The 15,152-nt window shown below is 40.8% G+C and overlaps 2 protein-coding genes across 5 annotated transcripts in view; one reads left to right on the top strand and one right to left on the bottom strand.

Annotated features, from left to right (window-relative positions):
* Nucleotides 1–4,452, bottom strand: part of CIT (citron rho-interacting serine/threonine kinase) — a 171,882-nt gene extending 167,430 nt beyond the window's left edge. For all 4 annotated transcript variants that reach the window (XM_040250781.1, XM_040250783.1, XM_040250782.1 and 1 more), the window contains exons 1-2: nt 4,403–4,452; nt 2,073–2,175 (exon numbers count right to left, since the gene is read on the bottom strand). In XM_040250781.1, coding sequence (XP_040106715.1) covers nt 2,073–2,168 — 96 coding nt within the window. In that variant the 5' untranslated portion in view covers nt 2,169–2,175; nt 4,403–4,452. The remainder of the gene's footprint in view (nt 1–2,072; nt 2,176–4,402) is intronic.
* A 248-nt stretch (nt 4,453–4,700) lies between these two features.
* LOC120871390 overlaps nt 4,701–15,152 on the top strand; it is an 81,649-nt gene continuing 71,197 nt past the window's right edge. The window contains exon 1 of the mRNA XM_040251288.1: nt 4,701–4,810. Within this exon, the coding sequence (XP_040107222.1) occupies nt 4,701–4,810 (110 nt within the window). The remainder of the gene's footprint in view (nt 4,811–15,152) is intronic.

Raw genomic sequence — 15,152 nt, 5'->3', positions numbered from 1 at the left:
TAATGGTCCTTGAAGAATAGCATTTCTGCAGGTAGTCAAGACAGGAATAGAGGGTAAAAGGGAAAGAAACTAGGTGAAAGGGGTCATAATATCAAGACCTGAGATGAATTACCATATTTTAGTATACATTACCTTTCTTCTGTTAATATACATTTAAATAGCACCATGACAGTCCTCATTAACCACACAAGGTCAAAGGAAAACTAAAGACCTAAGCTTTGAACATCTACCCCAAAATGAGGAAGGTGGTCTACTCCACTCCACACTTTTTCTTTGACAATAAAAATATAGCCCTCTTTGTTCTCAGTGCTGTGCTCCCCTGCCAGACCATCTGTGTCTCTCACAAGCATCCTCTGCTAATAAACTCACTCTGCTGTTTCCGAGCTGAAAAGAACCTGAGCTTCAGAAAGTTCTGACACAAGGTGAGCAGTTTCAATTAAAAGACAATGAGTTTGACCCACACACTGCAAGAGAAGACCCAGTGCAGCTGAATTTAAAAATTTTAAAAAACAACAACAGTGCGTTCAAGTCTCCTCCTAACTCAGGAATGATGGATTCAAGTCCCAATCTGAGTTTTGGCTGGGTTCAAGTCCCACCCAAGAAGGAGTGGGGTTTTAGCTGGACGGGGGGCAAAAACAGTATCCTTATTCTGCTTATATTAAAGCAAGTGCTAGGGTTATGCTATGCTTGCAAATAATAGCTTTTCAGGGCAGAGGGTGGAACTTGTTTAAAAAAGAAAAAAGGAATTGGGGATTTACACACAATCTTTGCTGGTATAATGACATTTAAATACAAGATACACTTACTAAACTCTGATATACACTGGCAATGTTGCCCAGCAGTTACACACCCACACCAAAAATGGGGTATGGCTTTGTCATTTAAAAGCTCCATGATTCTGAGCAAGTCTCTGTCCCTCTCATATCTGTACATTATAAGAATTTTGTCATAAATTGGAAGTTTTGGAGTAAAACAATTAATGGGTTAAAAAGTGGTAGTACTCCAGTCAGTTGAGGTTAAAAATAGACCATTCATAAGAGAAAAATACCTCATGACTTAAATGGTGACCCACAGAACAACCTAAGCTTTCACTCTGTCCACATTCTGATCTGTTTGAACATTCCCCAATACCAGTATCTTGGGGAAAATGTCCTCAAGAACGTATTAGTAGTGAAACTAATATAACATTGTAAATCACCTTAGATTTATCATCATACAGATAATCCTACCAAAATGCCTTATTTAGTAGTTACTGCTAAGTGAACATAAATTTATTATTACTGTAGCTAATACTATTTCTACACTCATCATTAATAATAGTTATCGTTTATAAAGGGCTTACCAAGAGCTGGGCAAGAACTAAGTACATGAATTATCTTATTTGATCCTCATAACTTTGTAAATTAGGTGCTATAACTTCTATCATAATACAAAGAATGGAAAATGGATATAGACAAGGCAACTGACTCACCCAAGGTAACACAGCTAACACATTCTGAGGCCAGGATTCAAACCTAAACCTTCACCACTATCTGTATTTTCTCTTTGACTTATCAAACAAAGATTTCTACAACAAACAAAAGAATTAGAAATCTACTTGGGAAAAAAATCTCACAGCATTAAGTTTTAATCCTTTTGGGAGTGATGGAAACGGTCTATATCTTGAGAGGAATGTGGGTTGTACAGGTTTGGTATTTATCAAAACTTTTTTAAAACATAAACATCCCTTGAATGAAAAAGATTTCTATATTTCTATAGGGTTACACCTATAGAAATTCCAGTCAAAAGAGTGTCTTTGTTCATTTACTTTTCCTTAATAAAAGGGCAAACTTTAGTGCAAAAGTGTAACGTGTGTGAAATCCTCAAAAAGGTCCCCCTTCGAGGGCAAGTTCAGCTACCCATTCCTGGCACAATGGCTCCTTTTTCCACAACTTTCAGCATACATAAAACACGAAAGGAAATTTCTCCTAGATTCGCCTCAGTCCTCTAACAAATTCCTATAACTTCTGAGTCACAAAGAGGTTCCAAGGAAACACATACAGGTGAGCAAAGTTGACAAGCCAGTCTGTTACCTGGAAGAAAAGATTCAGCCTGGAGGCCCGGCTGGCAATAGATTCAATAGCACCAGCGTCCAGCAGATTCCGTGCTCCATACTTGAACTTCAACATCTCCCCGCTGGTGACGAAAGTAGACAGGAGGAGGTTATTGTGTTCCGCTGATTTGAGCGGGAAGGGTTTGAGAAATCCTGAGCTTTCTCTCAAGATATCACGGGTAGGGAGGTGAAAAATCAGCCACCACTGGGTCTTGGGAAGCTCAGTCGGGTGACACAGATTAAAAATCAGACTTTTATTCAGTGTAACAAGAGTAACACTGCAACACTGATCTGACATACTCACTTACTTAAAATTTGTTTTATAACTGCAGACAGTGACTGCAGCCATGAAATTAAAAGATGCTTACTCCTAAGAAGAAAAGCTATATGACAAATCCAGACAGCATATTAAAAAGGAGAGAGATCACTTTGCCAACAAAGAACTGTATAGTCAAAGCTTTGGTTTTTCCAATGACCTTCCGGGTGGCTCACACAATAAAGCGTCTGCCTACAATGCGAGAGACCCAGGTTTAATCCCTGGGAAGGGAAGATATCCTGGAGGAGGAAATAACAACCCACTCCAGTACTCTTGCCTGGAAAATCCCATGGACGGAGGAGTCTGGTCAGCTACAGTCCATGAGTTGACTTAGTGACTTCACTTCACTTCATGGTTTTTCTAATAGTCACATACAGATGTGAGAGCCGGACCATAAAGAAGGCTGAGCACCCAAGAATTGATGTGATGGAGAAGACTCTTGAGAGTGCTTTGGACAGCAGGAAATCAAACCAGTCAATCCTAAAGAAAATAAACCCTAAATATTCATTTGAAGGACTGATGCTGAAGCGCCATTACTTTGGCCACCTGACCCAAAGAGCTGACTCACAGGAAAGACCCTGATCCTGGGAAAAACTGAGGGCAGGAGGAGAAGGGGCGACAGAGGATGAGATGGTTGGATGGCATCACTGACTCAATGGACATGAGTTTGAGCAAACTCTGGGAGAAAGCGAAGGACAGGGAAGCATGGCAAGCTGCAGTCCATGCAGTCACAAAGAGTCAGACATGACTTAAACACTGAACAACAACAACCCCCCTTAATTGAATATAAGCTCCACCAGGGCATAGCCTGGCACATAAATGCTAAAAAACAGTTATTGAACAAATGATTGATAATAAGTAAATTACATAATACAAGTATGTTGGAAGCTTTGTGATTCAAAAAAAAAAAAAGAAAAAACAAATGGAGGAATTGAGACATGGGCAACCCGCTCCAGTGTTCTTGCCTGGAGAATCCCAGGGACGGCGGAGCCTGATGGGCTGCCTGCCATCTATGGAGTCGCACAGAGTCGGACACGATTGAAGCGACTTAGCAGCACCAGCAGCAGTGTGTGTATAACAGTGTAGTCAGAGCAGCTTCACCGTTCAGTTCAGTCATGTCCGACTCTGCGCGACCCCATGGACTGCAGCACTCCAGGCTTCCCTGTCCATCACCAACTCAGGGAGCTTGTTCAAATTCACGTCCATCGAGTTGGTGACGCCATCTAACCATCTCATCCTCTGTAGTCCCCTTCTCCTCCTGCCTTCAATCTTTCTCAGCCATCAAGATCTTTTCTAAGGAGTCAGTTCTTCGCATGAGGTGGCCAAAGTATTGGCGCTTCAGCTTCAGTCCTTCCAATGAATGTTCAGGATTGATTTCTTTAAGGATTGAGTGGTTTCATCTCCTTGCAGTCCAAGGGACTCTCAAGAGTCTTCTCCAACACCACTTCACTGAACAGGGAACATTTGAGCCAAAATCTGAAGGGAGTAGCAGCAAGCCTTGCCGGTATTTGGGTAAAGAAAAGTATCCTGCGGTCGGGGGAACAGCCAGAGCGAAGGTTCTGAGGCAAGACCTGGGTCTCTAACAGTAGCTGGGAAACCACGTAGAGCTGGAACAGAGTGAAAGAGGCAGGAAGTAGGCGGTGACGGGTTGGGGCAAAGAGTATGAAGACACCAAAGTAAGCTAAGGTCACACAGATTCTAAGGCGCTGCCGGCCCCGACTAGCAATGCCGACAGGAGGCAGGGCAGAAGAAACACAGGACCCCACCCAGCTGGAGAAAGGAAATTCCTCTAGCCGCAGCAGAGCCTAGCCAACCCTTCGGCTCAGACGCGGGATAAAGCCCTTGCACCGCCAGCCTGGGAAGATCTTCCCGACTCCCCGCCGCCCTCCTTGCTGCGAGAAGCAAAGCCGGGGTTGGTGTGGTGGAGGAGGCCCTTGCCTTGGTCTTGTAAAGTGGGTCGAGGGACAAGTGAGCTTGGGGGAGACCAGACTCACCGTTCAGCCTATCCCGGCTATCTGCGCGCCGCTCTGTCCCAGCCTCCCGCGGTAGCGTTTGAACACTGGGGACGCCGTGGGTGAGGCCAGCCACGTCTGGACCAATCAGTGTTCCCGCTCGTATGATGGACAGTTCTCTCTCAACCAGGTCCTGCCCAAGTCCTTAAAGGGACAGAGGAAGTGAACGAGAGGGCCAATGAAATTGTTTCTTCCGACCCGGCAGGGCAGGTCTTGGAAGTTTGAAATTGGCGGTTAAGCAGAAGGACGCAAGGTTTGAGGACGCGTCTGTTTGTCTGGGATGTCTGAGGAGAATGCTGGGGCAGTGGCCCTTGCTCTCATGGCCACCGGCAAGGAGGAAGGCAGCCCGGCCGCTCTGATTGGTGATCTTGTTCATCAATCCTGGCTAAGGTAAAAGTAGTTGTTACTTTGTTAAATAAACCAGATGGTTCTCTGCTAACAGGCTACAACTGAGGCTTTGAGTTTGAGAATTCCACCTGCCTCAAAGACTGGTTGTCGACTGCAGCAAAAAGGCGATGATATTGAAACTGTCTCATAGAACATTTTAAAATAAAGACAAGAGACTTAAACAGTCGAAATCCAAAAGGCCAACAAATATATGAAAAGGTCTCAACGTCACTCATCATCAGGAAATAAGAAAACTAAAACCACAAAGAGATACAATAACATGCAGCCAGATCAGGGCTGATTGGTGGGGAGGAGGTCTGACAGTGTTGGCAAGACTTGGCGGTACACAGCTGATGGGAGTACAAATCATAACGTTTGTTTGAAAAAGAGTTTGCCATTCTTTGCTAAAGTTGATGATATACACAGTCTGTGACTCACGCCTGGGTATACCCTAGAAAAACTCCTGTGTACACCAGGAGACACGTACAAGTATGTACAGATAGTACCATACAGCATCATGAAAAAAGAAACTGGAAGCAACCCAAATATCCATCAGCAACAGAAAGGATAATTTTTTATATTGCAGTGTTTTCATACAGCAATAAAAAAGAACAACTACAGCTGAACACAATGACATAATGCGTTTCAAAACAATGCTGAGTGAAGGAAGCACAACAATAGAATAAAGGATGTTTTCTTTTTCTTATTGAAGTATATAGTTCATTTACAATGTTGTGTTTCAGGTATACCGCAAAGTGATTCAGCTATACTATATTCTTTTGCAGTTTCTTTTCCCTTATCGGTTATTAAAGTATGTTTTCATTAATATAAATTTCAAAAGCAAAACAAAATAAAATATTTAGTGAAGGATGTACCTACAGGTGATAAAATCAGAAAGTAAAGCAGAACTCAGGATAGTAGTTATCAAGGGCATGGTGTCCTTTCAGGGAGTCAGGATGCTGCCTGCTAAGTCGCTTCAGTCGTGTCTGACTCTGTGTGACCCTGTAGGCTGCAACCCGCTAGGCTCCTCTGTCCATAGGATTTTCCAAGCCAGAATACTGGAGTGGGTTACCATGCCCTCCTCCAGGGGATCGTCCTCACCCACGAATTGAACCTGCGTCTCTTACATCTCCTGCCTTAGCAGACAGGTTCTTTACCACTAGCGCCACCTGGGAAGCCCCAGTCAGGATGCTACTTGATCTAATTCTTAGCCTGACTATAGTAATAAAATAGATTATTGTTTTATAATTAGTAAGTTGTGTATATATATGTTCTATTTTGGAGAAGAAAATGGCAACCCACTCCAGAATTCTTGCCTGTTGAATCCCATGGACAGAAGAGCCTGGTAGGTTACAGTCCATGGGTCACAAAGCATCAGACACAACTGAGTGACTAAACACACACACGTTCTACTTATGTACATTTTTAAAATTTGAAAGGGAGGCAGTCCTGTCGGTACTTTTATAATCCCTACACTACTAGAACTAGAAATGTGTTATCATATGCCGGCCCACACACTCACACACACATCAGTACAAAACAAAGTGCAAACTTGCTTAATACACTTTTTTCCCCTAGAAACATAATTTGCTATTCATCCCTGGGACAATAATGACAGCTACAATTTATCAAGCCCCTTCTCTCTTTTTGTCGTTATCAAGTACATCTCATTTAATCTTTACTATAACCTAATACTGAGAGGGAGGAATTATAATCCACATTTTATAGATGGGGAAACTGAGTCTGAAAGATCCTCAGTGACTAATCTGGAGTTGATCAGCTCTAGGTGATGAAGCTAGGTTTGGAACTCCTGGACTGTCTGACTCCTAATCCTTTTCTCTGTATGAAACCTGCTTCTCAGAAGACGTCAGAAATGTTTCCATCCTCTGCATTTGTCATGTAGCAAGGGCTGACCCAGTCCAGAAAAATGTATGAAAATAAGAATTACTTCTAGGGATTTCCCGGTAGTCCAGTGGTTATGACTCCACTCACTGGCAAGGGCCTGGTTTCAATCTGTGCTGGGGGAACTAAGATCCTGCAAGTTGAGTGGCTTGGCCACATTTAAAAAGGAAAGCAGGAGGGGACGAGGGAGGGAGAGAAAGAAAAAGAAAGACTTCTAATGATATAAGAAGGTTAGCAAAAGTTCGGGGATGGTAAGTTGAGGAGAAATGCAAAGTGGGTCTTAGCCACTTTTGACTTGATATAAAGAATCTCAGAAAGATGTGAATGTGTATCTAGTCAATGCTTCTGGTTTTTCTAATGTTGCTGGTTTTTCTAATCCAGGCAAATCTATTAGTTTTCAAGTGTCAGAAATAGGCTTTACCAGAATCATGGGACTTGTTTATCCTAAATTAGAATACAATGTTCACAGCATGATTTTGTATTGCCCTGAATCCTGCCTACTAATATCCTATTAGAACAACTGTTAGTCTTAGCAAAATTTGTGTGAAACAGAACAAAGAATACACAATAAATAAGGATAAAGAAACATAAAGCAAAAAACACAGGAACTCCACCAATTTTCTTTCAAAAGTAGTAACTAACTGCACAGGAAGCGTATGAGGAAAGAGAGTTAGGAAGAACCAAGAATGGTGCGCCAATACTAAAAGGATGAGACACTGCCAAATAGAATTAACCATTATTAAAACTAGACTGACAGGAAAGCTGATACCTTCTCTTTGTTCTTGCAAAAAATGAAACAATTACTAGTTCTGTGCAGAATGTGAATCCCTGAGGAATACTGTGATGGAGATTCTGGAAGAACATCATTATAACAGAGTCGTAATGAAGGATATTATGATGTTCTTACATTCAATCTTTTGTTTGTTTTATTTTTTTATAAAGCATTTATTGTGCCAAGCACCAGGGATACCAAAAGGAAACAGATACCATCCTTGTCAGTTTTTGAAAAGTCAGTTACAGTGGGGAGATGGAGCTATGGGCAAACGACTGTGAAACTCTGTAATAAGTTCCTGTAACAGTGGAGATGCCAGAAGACTGTGGCAATAAGAGAGGGGATGGCAGGTGGTATATCACAGCAAATACCCAAAACATGAAGACAAAAGAAACATGGTTGCCCTCAGAGCATTCAACTGGACAATAAGCAGAGATACTCCAAGGCATCTTAAAGAGATAAGAGGAATGACTGTAAGGCTCAAACTAGACTTAGTGGAACATTAAGAATTGTATCCTATTTGTAAAGCAGAAATAGAAACACAGGCATAGAGAACAAAAGTATGGTTACCAAGGGGGCTGCTGGGGTGGGTGGGAAAAACTGGGAGATTGGCATCAACATATATATACTATTGATACCATGTATAAAATAGATAACTAATGAGAACCTACTCTAAATACCACATGGAACTCTACTCAAAGCTCTATGGTGACCTAAATGTGAAGGAAATCCAAAAAGGAGGGGATACATGTATATGTATAACTGATTCACTTTGCTGTACAGCAGAAACTTATACAACATTGTAAAGCAACTGTACTCCACTAAAAATTAATTAAAAAAAAAAACTAAATTTGTACACACCATCCCCCCAAGGGACAGAAAAAGTATTGAGAAGCTAACCCCATTCTAGATATGAAGAGACAAAGTTATTCTGGTCCCTTTGGCAAGAGTTCCTCAAGCTACTAAGTCATGTTTCTAGAAAGCACCGTTAGCTGAGTGCTTTCTCAGAGCAAGCCATATCCCAGGTATGACCTGTTTTCCCCACCACTGATATGAAAGACGCTTTCAGGTCATAAACAAATGTCATTTATTTTTTTAATTATACATGTTACTGAATATTAAGGAAAAGAATAGCTAGTCCACCAAACCAGGTATTTAGGCTGTTTAACAGTATCCTGGCTTTCACCCTATCTACTAGCATACATTCCCAGAGGTTACAATCAAAAATGTCTCCAGACTTTGCCAAATGTCCTCTGGAGGGCAAAATTGCCCTGAATTGAGATGTTTGACATGAAAATTTCCAATGAATACATTCAACATTTTTGAAATGGTTTATTTATTTTGAGGCTTTCTCCAGTTGCACCAAGTGGGGCTGCCCTCCTTTGCGATGCATGGGCTTCTCATGTGGTGGCTTCTCGTTGCAGAGCACAGGCCTTAAAGCGCGCAGGCTTCATAGTTGGGGCACACAGTCTCAGCAGTTGTGGCGCATCAGCTTAGTTGCTCCAAGGCATCTGGGATTTTCCCAGACAGGGATCAAACCTGTGCAGTACAGGAGCAGGATTGAACTCTCATGTCCCCTGCACTGTGCCACCAGGGAAGTCCAAATTTTTTTTTTTTTTTTTTACCTTATGGCATGTGGGATCTTAGTTCTTCTACCAGAGATCAACCCACACCCCTTGCATTGGAAGTCAGTCTTAATCACTGGACTCCAACAGAGCTCCCAAACAAGTCAAAATACATTTTAAATGTTTTGACATTTTTAACTGATTGTTAGAACTTCATTCTGACACCTTCATTTTCCAAATGTTTTCTGCAAGTTTGCATGAGTTCCCATCTATGTTTTTGTGGGTTTTTTTTTTTTTTTGCCTTCTTTGACCTTAGACACAGTGTCTAACAAGGGAGAATGAATTTTTCAAAATTCAATTAAACAACAATTAGCCTTTCTGCCATTTAATCCCTGACATTTTTCCTATAACACTGGGCTTATAAGTTAATTGTGTTGCTTCAGAAATGTCATAAACTGTAATCCTTCAGCCCACTGATTTCAGGAGTGTTTATAATTTCCAATCCATTTATAATACAAGAAATTTAGGCACCTGACTCACAACAACTCCTTTCCAAGGACAACTAGAAACAAAAAAAAATGACATCAAATCCCTACACTGTTCAAGAGAATTAAAATAGAAACCACAGACTGGGAGAAAAAAGATATATCCAATAAAAGACTGCTATTCAAAATATACAAAGAACTCTTAAAACTTAACAATAGGAAAATAAATTCACTTTTAAAATGGGCCAAAGATCTTAATAAACACCTCCTCAAAGAAGATACACAAACGGCAAATAAATACATGAAAAGATGCGCCCCATCATATGTCATTAGGGAAGGGAAATGTGAATTAAAACGAGATATCACTACAGTCCATGGGGTAGCAAAGAGTCAGGCACAACTGAGCAATTCACACACACACACACACACACACACACACACACACACATCACTACATACCTATTCAAATGGTCAAAATCAAGAAGATAAAAGCAAATATTGGTGAGAATGTAGAGCAAGAGGAACTCTGCTTTGTTTCTGGTGGCAATGCAAAATGGGACAGCCACTTTGGAAAGACAGTTGGGCAGTTTCTTACAAAAATAAACATTCTCTTACCATATAATCCAGCAGTCACATTCCTCAGTATTGACCCAAAGGAGCTGAACACTGTTGTGCATACAAAAACCTGCACACAAATGTTTATAGCTGCTTCATTCATAATTGCTGAAACTTGGAAGCAACCAAAATGTCCTTCAGTAGACAGATGGATATAAACAATGGTACATTCCAGGCAATGGAATATTATTTGGCACTAAAAATAAATGAGCTATCAAGGCATGGAGGAAACTTCAACGCATATTGCTAAGTGAAAGAAGTCAATCTGAAAAGGCCAAATGATACTGTTCTCTTTTAAAGCATCTGCCTCCAATGCGAGTAGACCTGGGTTCAATCCCTGGATCAGGAAGATCCCCTGGAGAAGGAAATGGTAACCCACTCCAGTATTCTTGCCTGGAGAATCCCATGGATGGAGAAGCCTGGTAGGCTACAGTCCACGGGATCGCAAAGAGTCGGACACGACTGAGCGACTTCACCTTCACCTTCACCTTCACCTATTAAAACACCTGGGGAGACGGCACTATAAGTCCTTTCAGCTCTTCATGTGGGGAAGATACTATCCAGCCTTGTATAGCTCTTTTATTTTTCACTTATTTTTACTTGTGGTTAAGTATACATAACATAAAAGTTACCATCTTAACCATTTTAAAATTTACAATTTGGCAGCATTAAGCACATTCATATTGTTATGCCAACATTACCACTATACATCTCCACAGCTCTTTTCTTCTTGCAGAACTGAACCTCGGTATCCATTACATAGTAGCTCCCCACTCACTCCTCTGAGCTTCCTGATAACTTCTATTCTTTCTGTCATTATGAGTTTGCCTGCTCTAGAAACCTCAAATAAGTGAAATCATGCATTATGTATCCTTTTGGTGTCTGGTTTATTTCACTTAGCATATTGTCTTCAAGGCTCATACATGTCATAGTATGTGTCAGTACTTCATTCCCTTTTATGGCTGAATAATATTCCATTGTATGGATATACCACATTTTGTTCATCCATTCATCTGTTGATGGACACTTGAGTTATTTCCCAGTTTTGGGCTATTATGAATAATACTGCTATGAACACTGATGTACACATATCTCTTTGAGTCCCTGCTTTCAGTTCTTCTGAGTATAAATCTAGGAGTGGAATTGCTGGATCATACAGTAAATTCTATACTATTTGAAAAAGTGACAAACTGTTTTCCACAGGAGTTTCACCATTTTACATTTCACCATTTTACAAGGCATCAGGGCTCCAGTTTCTGCATGTCTCCATCAATGCTTGTTATTCTCTGTGCCTTTTTTTTTTTTTTTTGGTAAATAAAAACCACTCCTAGGGCATTCCCTGGCAGTACAGTGGTTAGGACTTTGTGCTCTCACTGACAAGAGACCAGTTTTAATCCCTGGTTGGGGAACGAAGATCCCATAAGTCTCGTAGTGCAGCCAAAATAAAAGGAGATGTGGAATATAAACCTGCCTTAGGAATGAGCAATACCATCTGATACGTATTTACTAAGGAGAAATCAAAGCATGTCCACAAAAATATTTTAAAATAATAATAACCACTCCGAGTGGGCATGAAGTGATTATTTAGATTTACTTTTTTTTTTTTTTTACTTTCTTTGTTTAGCAATAGAAGATTTTCATATGAAATGCAGGCATCTCTCCTGATCACATTCATTCCACACTGTCTAATGAATCCTATATTTCATTTCTAATAACCTTTAGGCTCTTGTCTCTGAGACTACTGGGCGCCCCTTGTGGCTCAAAGGGTAAAGCATCTGCCTACAATGCGGGAGACCTGGGTTCAATCCCTAGGTTGGGAAGATTCCCAGGAGAAGGGAAAGGCTACATACTCCAGGATCCTGGCCTAGAGAATTCCATGGACGGTATAGTCGGACACGACTGAACGACTTTAACTTTCACTTTGAAGACTACTACCTACTTCCACCCGTGGCTCCCTCATCTCTAAAGTAGCTAAGGCACCATTGCTTACTCTGTGGTTGACGCACCAGAGCAGTAGCGCCATCTAGTGGTCCAGAGAGGTAGTTGCAGGAGCAGCTCCCAATATTTCAGTAAGACTTTATTATTATATACCTGGTGATGCCCATCTGGTATTAGCATGAAAAGCGAAATCCGATTCGAAAAATGGTGACTTTTACAAAAATTATATAGATGGGCTTCTCCCCAAATGACAAAGCCTTCTCCAGTGTCCTTTTAATTACACCCCTTCCTAAAATAGAAACAATAGGAATGCAGCTGACATTTTAAATGCAACTGGCTTGTTGAAAAATCTGTCCAAAAAAGAAATAATTTTATTTTTTTCAATCTCTTCTATCAATCATCTTCTATCGAATCTCCCTTTTCAAACTTTTTAATTAAAGACATCTCTTGGAAACAGTCTAACTTTCAGGTTTTTTCAAGTTTTCACAGTTTCTGACCCCTCACCCTTCTCCTCCCTAGAATAGGAGCTTTGGAGTGGGGTGGGGGAGTGGTCTTGTCTTTATGCTGTTCCCTCCCCTCCTTCTTTCTTTAACACTTCTCTGATGTTTAAAACAGAGACTAGAAATTATGGGGAAGGCCCCACCCTACACAATTTTCTAACATAAGAAATGGGTCCCTTTTCCAACTACTCGCCCCCCCAGCTCACACCCCTAAGTTCTACGGTATCTACTAATTTCATCTGTGCCCCACCCAACCTTAAGAAATAGTTCAGACTGCTTCACTTATTTTATTATTATTATTTTGGCCATACCACGTGGCTTGTGGGATCTTAGTTCCCTGATCAGGGATTAAACCCAGGCCCTCAGCCGTGAAAGCACAGAGTTCTAGCCACTTGACCACCAGAGAATTCCCAGGATGCTTCATTTAGACCCTCTGCCTCTCCACCTTCCCACCCAAGCCATCTTCCTCCCACTTTCCTCCCTTTCCCTAGAGATCACAGGAATAAGAATGAGAAATAAGTATCACTCTTAGAAAATGAGATGTTATCATGACAGGACTGTAAACCTGAAAAAAACCAAGAGCCTGAACTAAGAAACTTAGAGCCAACAAGAATTCTGAAAAATAGCCCACTATAAGATGAATGTTCAGAAAAATCAATAGCTTTCCATTATACCAGCAGCAACCATTGAGCTAAGGTTAAGGGAAAAAAAAATTCTATTCCAGTAACAACAAAATATCAAGTTCCTAGAAATAAACTCAGTAAGAGCAGGGGCCACATAAAGAAAACTACAAAGCTTGACTACAGACATAACAACAAGATCTGAGTTTAAAAAAAAAAAAATGAAGAGGCATAGCTTGTTCCTAATTAGGAAGCATCAACATTGTAAGAATTTCTTTTCTTCTCAAATTAAACATAAACATAAAACATAAAACAGGATAAATAAGTTACAGCCTATCCAAACAATGGAATCCTACCCAGCAATAAGAATGAACGAAGTATTGATATAACGACACAGAAAAATCCCAAAATCGTTAGGCTGAGTAAAGGAAACCAGACACAAAAGAGTACATACTGTATGATTACATTTATGTAAAATTCTAGAAAGGGGAAAAAATGATAGCAGATGGAATTGGTAGTGGAAGTGAGGATTAAATGTGAAAGGGCATGAGGGACTTTTCCAAGGCTGTTGAGAATGTTCTATATCTTGATTGCACTGATGGTTACATGGTGTATACATCTGTCAAAACTCATCTAAATGTATCCCTAAAATAGTACATTTATTGTATATGAATCGTACCCCAGTAAAGCTGAAAAACTTAAATGCAATTCCAACTGAAATGCAACTCAAAAAAAACAACTTTAGGGTTTGAAGGAAAGAGGGGCAGAGGCACTGAAAATAAAATTTGGGGGAAAGAATAAATGCATGAGGCCAGCTAAGACAAAAAAAGCATGAATGCAGAGAGTCCTTCAGCAAGTTCACTGACCATCCTGGTCACTCTGGGAACAATGCCTTCAGCTCCTCCGTACTCCCCTCCATCACTAAGAAAGTTTCCCCCATGGGAAGGAGAAGGAACAGTCTCACCCCCTTGCCTTATCTCCACCCTATACAGCCTAGCATCAGGCTGCAGATAGCTAAGGAGTTTGGTTCCTTTTTACCGAAGAGGAGGACCTCAGTTGTTTTCTTCTCTTTGGAATGTGGGGTCCATGAAGCTATTTTCATTCTCAGCTTTGAATCCTGGATGCCCTTTCCAGAGCTGTCCTATTACCAAAAGGCCAACAAGAGATTTCAATTCCTTTAGGATCCCCCCTTTATCACAGAGGGCTCCAAGAATATATAATTTCATGGGATAAAAAACAGAGCCACCTGTAAACCAAAATACATTCTAGGGTTTTAAGCGGAGAAATGTGCAAACATCAGATGGTATATTCCACCACACACTAAGCAAGAGAGAAGAGAATAGGCATGAATTGGTTTTGCAAACTTCAAGGTTGGCTGTTATTTAGGAAGAAGCACTTGAGAAGGGAGAATGACAGGTTGATGCATCAGGATCCTTTGTGTTGGCTGTAGACAAAAGTATGACAACATTTTAATATAACCAGTTTTTTTGGGCATGAAAATTTTCCATGACCATTAAGACATTTCTCTTTCAATTGGTGTGCTTGGGGGTTTATTTTTAGAAATGAAATTTCTCATTAAGGACTGATGTGGTTTGAAGATGATCACTCTTCCAAGCTAGTTTTCTCTCCACTCTCCATTAGCAGGGTCCAAAAAAAAAGGCAAATTTGGTGCGGGGGGAAGGCTTTCTGCCTTCAGGAGCACGATTTCTAGCTCACTTTTCTTTGCCAAGTAACAAAAAGGTAATACACCTAAGATCCTCTGCCAGTTTTTCACTCTGTGTAGCTAAGATTCTACAAAGATTAAGAAATCATTAAGATCTGAGATCTACTGGAAATATTCGTGGCAGCCAATCGATGACAAAAATTGGGGCCTATCTCTCCATGGTAACTGGTGGAGATAGTTTTCTGTTTTCTGAGCCACTGGAGTATCTATCTCTTTATTCACTGT

Source organism: Oryx dammah, unplaced genomic scaffold (assembly GCF_014754425.2).
Source record: "Oryx dammah isolate SB20612 unplaced genomic scaffold, SCBI_Odam_1.1 HiC_scaffold_12, whole genome shotgun sequence".
NCBI lineage: Eukaryota > Metazoa > Chordata > Mammalia > Artiodactyla > Bovidae > Oryx > Oryx dammah.
The sequence above is the reverse complement of the archived record's forward strand: the minus strand, read 5'-3'. Positions and strand labels throughout refer to the sequence as shown.